At 29.9% G+C, this 6,904-nt stretch overlaps 1 protein-coding gene across 1 annotated transcript; it reads right to left on the bottom strand.

Moving 5' to 3' along the window:
* Positions 1–2,950: 2,950 nt before the first annotated feature.
* On the bottom strand, positions 2,951–6,891 carry LOC128395062 (thyrostimulin alpha-2 subunit-like). Its single transcript, XM_053355443.1, has 3 exons — positions 6,522–6,891; positions 6,251–6,426; positions 2,951–3,912 (listed from the first exon to the last, which is right to left on the bottom strand). Exons 1-3 carry the CDS (start codon positions 6,661–6,663, stop codon positions 3,820–3,822), a joined length of 411 nt encoding a protein of 136 aa, XP_053211418.1. The 5' UTR covers positions 6,664–6,891; the 3' UTR covers positions 2,951–3,819.
* Between the last annotated feature and the right edge of the window lie 13 nt (positions 6,892–6,904).

Raw genomic sequence — 6,904 nt, 5'->3', positions numbered from 1 at the left:
AAAATATTAGAATTTCCGAAATTTCAGAATTTGATAAGGATGATTAGAGAATTTAAATTGTGTCCATTGGACCAATTTGATCTTCTTTTTATATTTATTATGTAATTATTTATATTTTAAGCACAGGTTAGTAATTAGCTGATGCTGATTGATTGATTAAGAATCGGTAAGTTTGAATTATCAATGAATTTCTGAATACTTTTGAAAAGCCATTGAAATGATATTGAAAATGTTGCAGTTTAAATATCTGGAATGTTTAAATTAACTAAACACAATTAAAGTCTTGTATTGATAATAATAATGTTGATGATTAACCTTTAGCTATTATCATTAATAATAATCGACATAATAATATTTACTAAACCATGAAACCATAAAACCATGAAAATTTCAATCAAGTTAGAAACGTAATCAAACTAAATTGTAAAGTTTAATTCAATTTAAAATCTCACGTTGGAATCAAATTTAACCTTATATAAACTAAATGATTGTGGGATCAAGTGGGTGGTAATGAGATAACTATTTTATCATCATCATCATCATCCTCATCATTATTATCATCAAAGCTACACTGTATCATCGTAATTGATAAAATCTCTGTAATAATTAGGATCAAATTAATAGGACAAATATTTGATACGATTGAAAATGAATTACTATTAACTTTTTCTGAATCAACTTGCAAAATGATAACAATATTTTCAATGTAAACTAACATTATGACAATTAAACTAATTATCTATTACAATTTAAAGAGTTAATCGTTGTATATTAAATTCAAACAGTAAATTGAGTCTATAACCTTAATAAACTTATAATGATAATAATAATAATAATAAGTGTCAATAGTATCATTAAAACTGAATACAGGAAATGAGATAATTAAATTTCCGTTTCCATTAATAAACTGCAAGTTCAACTAATAGAAAACTTTATTCTTATTATATGTGATCAGGAGATAGAATGATAATTAATAAATAAATTCAGTTGGAAACTTATCTCAGTCAAAGTCACCAAACATTTGAAGGACAATTTGGTGGCAACGATATTGAGCTGAACAAATTGTTTGATTGTAGTGGACAGAAAAACTTAAGATTGAAAATCAGTTAATTAATTTATCAACGAATCTTCTAATTGCTAATAATTTGATGGTTACTATTAATTAATGAGCAAAGAACCATGAGCAATAATGATAATCGTATTTAGATAATTTATTTATATGAAAATATGCATCAGGAATAATAAGTTAATCATTGAACAATTAACATTTCCACCGGTATATTAATCGTTACTTGTAATTCATTGTTAATTAAATCATTTTGCTCTATTTTTGATTCTGTATCATAATTAGAATCATGATAATAAAGATTATCCCAATCATTACGATATAACAGTTACAAGAAGAGTTTTGATTTTATCTCAATCAGAGAGTAAACTAATTATTAATAGTTGTTATTTTGAGAATCAATCTAATTAATATTCATAATTAAAGTTACATTGCTATTATTGTTATGAAAGATAGATAATTTCTTGTTTGGTAATCAATAGTCTTATTTATGTATTAATATACCAATATTATTACTATATTGTGAGATACTTACTATGGTTAGCAGTTGATAGTAAAAGAAAACTTATTCTGTAGCATTCATTTCATAGGAATCATTAGTATTACATTCATGTTATTCATGTATTTCACTGAAATTTCTGAATACTCTTTTAGAATTGTATCCAGAAAACGAAACACTAATGGTAAATGTGATTCTCGATGTAACAGACATCCATCTTAGATGATACTTTAATAATATCAGCATATACAGGGCGTAACAACCAACCAGTTCCACTTTTGAGAGCCGATTTCTTGAAAACTGTTCGTTCAATTTTCGATCGTCGGAAATCGGAACATCGGAAATTTACTAGGGCTTGATTTTATGACGATCAAAAAAGTCAAAACTTTTTGCATGGGAGGCAATGAATCAAGTTCGCATCTTTGAATAATAATTACTCCTGAACGACATGTCAGATCAAAAAGCAAATTAGCAAGATCTACACAATAAAATCTGAACTTTTGAATGGCCGGAAAAATTTACCGCGAAATTCTTTGCATCCAAATGTACCACATTTCCGACTTTGAAAGGCCATCGTTGAAATTTGAGTTTTGTGGTCATATTTTTAATCATGCCAAACAAAATTTACACATTTTGTCTACCGATTGGCGTCATTAGATTCAAAATTGAACGGACAGTTTTCGAGGAATCGAATAACTGCCTTTCTTGTGGCTTATTTTGAATAAGGAAACTTTAAAATCGGGTTTGTATCTTGCCCATATACCAAGTGAATATTGTTTGAGACTGAATATCATCGTAAAAAGATGAGGAAAAGACAGAAGGGGAGAGGAAGAGAGAAATTGTTTTTCAATGGCTGTTTCGGCCGTCGGGGCTTCCCTACTAGTTGGGGAGCTCGGCTTCTTCCACGCTTTCGCGTATTCACCTACCCGACTATTTTAGCCGACGTACTCAATCGGCTGTATATAGTTTAAACTACAGGTCCCGGGGGTAGGGGTGAGAGGCTATTCTTAGGGGCCTAATCCCACGCCAGAGGCTTCTCTCCCCAATGCTGGATCATAGCATCAGTACTCGCCTCTGTCAGAAGTCAAACGCGGAGCCACAGAGTTAGTAAGGCCAATGTAAAGGCTTACCCTCGTTGCTAACCACTGGACTACAGCAGAGAGAGAGAGAGAGAGAGAGAGAGAGAGAGAGAGAGAGAGAGAGAGAGAGAGAGAGAGAGAGAGAGAGAGAGAGAGATGATTTTTAGAGAAATCGAAGAAAAGAAAGTGACACTGTGACACTGAAGGTGAACTAAAACAATTAACCAGAAACTCACTGTATTGTCTTTTACTTATTTCATTCATTTGATATTTTCTAAATCAAAAGACGATATAAAAAAATGAGACAACTTTAATTAGTGATAAAACTTTTATTATTATTAATACATGTATTTCCAGCGAAAAACATTTTCCTCAGATTGAAGGTTCAAAAAGATCCAACATTTAATAAATACTATTGAAATGTAGATGCTCATCATCTTTTTAATTACATTCATGATACATAGTTAAGATGAAGTTATTTTTAGCATGTTTAACATGATGATATAATTATTCATTGTGTTGATATGTATATATGAGTTGGGATGGAAAAATAAAAGTCATACAAATGCAATCATTTGAATTGTAATGTTTTCATCATGATTATCATGATAAATGAATGTTAAGTGTTGATGATGGAAAAGTGTGAATAAGAAAATTGAAAGAGAAAACAAAAAGTATATATAATGAATAGACGAGTTGATAAAATGTAAACTTGGTTAATATGATATAACGTGAAGTACATGAATATTACAATAACATGATTACTTTAATACTAACAATGAAGTTTTTCATGGTGATTGTGATAATAGGTTTCAGGATAGAATGAATAAAAATGATAAACATCACTGGAAAAATCAGCTCATTGAAACGATTTAGACACGAAAGATGACGATGATGATGATGATGATGATGAATAGAATCGGAAACAATAAAATTCATTCTCATGATGATGATGATGAATTTATGTTGATTATATTTTTCTTATTCTAATCTTACAATCCAATGGTTTCGATGAGAAGGTTAAGTTGAAAGGTGAAAAGTGATATACAAGAGTTAACACAGAACAATGAACATTGAACAAAGGGAAAATACTCTTGATGATGAAGATGCAGATGAAGATTTGATTAAATTCTTTGATGATGATGATGATGAGACAATTTAATTATACATTAGATTCACTCTTTCTTACAATGGAAACACCCACAGCTCTTAGCTGATTTAAAGGTGAACGTTTTCATACCATCTCGACACCAAACTCGAGCCACAACCTATTGAAGAAAAGAGGGCAAAATCAATACGATCAGAAAATTATACTTATTGGATTTTTAACTGATTGTTTATTCAGTTAATCCATTGAACTAATAGTTTGCTGGTTATGTTCAAAATTGATCGGTTCGATATTTAATTTATCGTTGCTGTTAACTGATAATACGTATCAACAGTTGTGCATTTTATTTCTTGTTCAATATGATTGATTAACAGAATGTTCAACAGAGTGTAAGATTTGATTTCTTTTGTCAAATTTTCATCATCACCTTCTCATCTTTTCCTTCCTGTTGAATTTACACTTTCAACGATTGAACAAAATGATTAAACTTCAGGTAGCATGCGATCAATTCAATTATGTTTTTTTTTTATACTTTTGATAGAAAACAAAAGCAAAGTTGGAAAGATTTTACAACAGAATTTTTTGTTCGATTCACAGTTAGAACAAAAAATTCGACAACAATAAGTGAACCCAAAAAGTTTCAACATTTTGACTGAGAAGAAGATGAAGATGAGAGAGAAAGAAAATTGAAACAATATATCAAGGCACTAGGGGAAATGTTATGAAACATTTACCATGGGAGAGAAACGCAATTCTCTATATTTTGATGAATCGATGAGTTGAATTATGGGGAAAATTATTCCAGCGGAAACATGAAGCTCCTTTTATCTAGGTTAGTGTAGTTATTATTTCATCATTCAACCTGTAGCTTTAAGTGTTTCGACTCACGAACTTAGCATTTGGAAATTTTTTTATTCGTTTTCAGCCTGTGCTCGATAATTGTTTCTCAATATAATCGAACAAACATCGACTCTATGTTAATATCTTCTATTCAGTCTAAAGAACCATTAGAAGTTCTAATTTAGAGCTTCTTTCGAGTTATGACCCAAATTGGCTTTTAACTCTTCGATAACTTCATCTTATTCTGCTCGTTTGTATCCACCTCGAAGTATTAATACTAATTAGCTTTTGATCAACTAAAACTTTCAAACTTCTATTCGGTTGTTTATCTTCCCGTTAATTAGATTTTCTTATGAAGTTTTTGATAATTTCAACTGAATCAACAATTTAGTAAAAAAAACTAGGTAAAGTTTACACATTTTCGATCTAGTTTATCAGTTTAATCTAATTAAATTTATTCTCTATTCTTTACATAATAAAATGCTGACTTTGGATGAGAAAAATGTTTCATCAAAATTTGTTAGAATTTCATTTGATTGTTAAACTTTAGACAATTCTGATTGTATATACGATAAAGCTTTAAGTCTTATAGGAATAGGAATGTTCTAACATCAAATGCTGATACATAATGGAAACTTTTTCTTTAGGAAAAAGGAAGTGACAAATTATTACCTTCGAGTCTTCTGTTCATTTGTGATAATACTAATTTCCAATTTCAAGGGAAAATTTTATTCGATACAAACATCATGGGAAAAGAATAGAATTTCAAATGCAAATATTAGCTGGAAAGATTTATCATCATGACGTTTGTTGTACCGAAAAAATGTTCTAACAACTTTTCACTCGAACCTGTCAACTCGCTTTGACAAGATTATAATAATGACGATAATTATCCTGGTCTATCATTAGCTTGATATTATCGATATGATTATTTTTAAATTTCTCAGAATCAGAACAGTTAATGAACTTTACCTGTAAATTCATCACCTTGAAATCTTAAATTTTTTGTTGAATTTCGGCAAATTTTAAACAATCAGAATAATTTTGGAAATTTTTCTTCTCTCTTCTAAATAATGTTAAGATATTTCCATGGTGATAAATGTGATGAAAATCTCATTGAATCTTTTTCACTCATGATGGTGATTTATGTAAATTGAATTTCAGAGCAGAAAAAAGTTCTAATGGTGAATAATAAAAACTTTTAACAGAACAAAACTGGGCTAATAACGGAACTTGTTGATTCCCTGGATGGAAATGTAATAAAAAAACTAAATGAACAGAATAAAGTTCATCACTTGAATATTTGATAAATCATCATGTTCATTACCACTGAAAAATGGTAACTGGTCAGTATATTATTAGGTAAATGGTCAGTTGACAGTTGAGATGATATATTGTGATAATGTTCATGGAAAGTTTTTCTCAGTTGAACATTTATTTTTCTGTTCAGATTTATTCATTTATGGAAATGATTCCTTTCAAAAGGAAACCATTTCTTCATCTCTCACCTACTTCACACTCAATTTTATCGGAGAAAATTTAATTTAAATATATTGAACTTTCATCTTCTTTTGATGTCTTTTTTTACTCAATTGAACAAGATAATTTCAAAGTATGAATCGATAAATTGAAGAGATGAATAAAAATACTTTGCTTACATCTTCCGTTTCCATGATGTTGCAACATTCACCTATCGAAGTGATCACCTGATGACGATTAATTAAAAGTGAGTCTTCCGTTGATGGAATCGAAAATGAAGTACAATAACCTCGACATGCATTCGTGGTTATGTCAAGTGCAACGCAACCATGAACAGTCACTCGTCTCGTGTGACCTTATAGACGATGAGAAAAAAAAAGTTTCGACAAAAAGATTGACATGATAATCTTTTAGATAATCAAAGGTCTTGAAATGAAACGAAACACTCACCTAATCGATGACATCCCGGTCTCCTCCATGCATAAGCATCGACGACACCTTTTGATAAAATCGAAGTTCCTATCCAAACAATTAAGAAAATGAGCCAACAATTAGTTTCCAGCGTTGATTTTTTCTGTCGAAATGTTATCATGACTTTTGGAACAACAGAATAAAAATAAAACTTTTCGTTTAAAAGAGTAGATAGTCTCTGGCGACTCGACGATTTATAACTTTTTTTCTTTTCTCTTCTTCTATTCAAATGATTTTCTATATATATTATTCACTAAAACAACTCAAGTTTCAATTCTGAGAAAAATCTTGATATATTATTCAAGGTATATTCTGATAACCTGTACGATAAATATACATTTCATCAGTTCTCTTTCTTCATC

Source organism: Panonychus citri, unplaced genomic scaffold, assembly GCF_014898815.1.
Source record: "Panonychus citri isolate SS breed McGregor unplaced genomic scaffold, ASM1489881v1 Contig00141, whole genome shotgun sequence".
Classification (NCBI taxonomy): Eukaryota; Metazoa; Arthropoda; class Arachnida; order Trombidiformes; family Tetranychidae; genus Panonychus; species Panonychus citri.
The sequence above is the reverse complement of the archived record's forward strand: the minus strand, read 5'-3'. Positions and strand labels throughout refer to the sequence as shown.

What these genes read in the sequence shown, in the direction of transcription:
- LOC128395062 (XM_053355443.1), bottom strand. Translation starts at nt 6,663, where the DNA reads ATGATAACATTTCGACAGAAAAAATCAACGCTGGAAACTAATTGTTGG. An exon ending in ACCGGGATGTCATCGATTAG is followed by an intron (nt 6,427 to 6,521) that starts GTGAGTGTTTCG and finishes ATCGTCTATAAG; the next exon opens with GTCACACGAGACGAGTGACT. An exon ending in ACATCATGGAAACGGAAGAT is followed by an intron (nt 3,913 to 6,250) that starts GTAAGCAAAGTA and finishes TTTCTTCAATAG; the next exon opens with GTTGTGGCTCGAGTTTGGTG.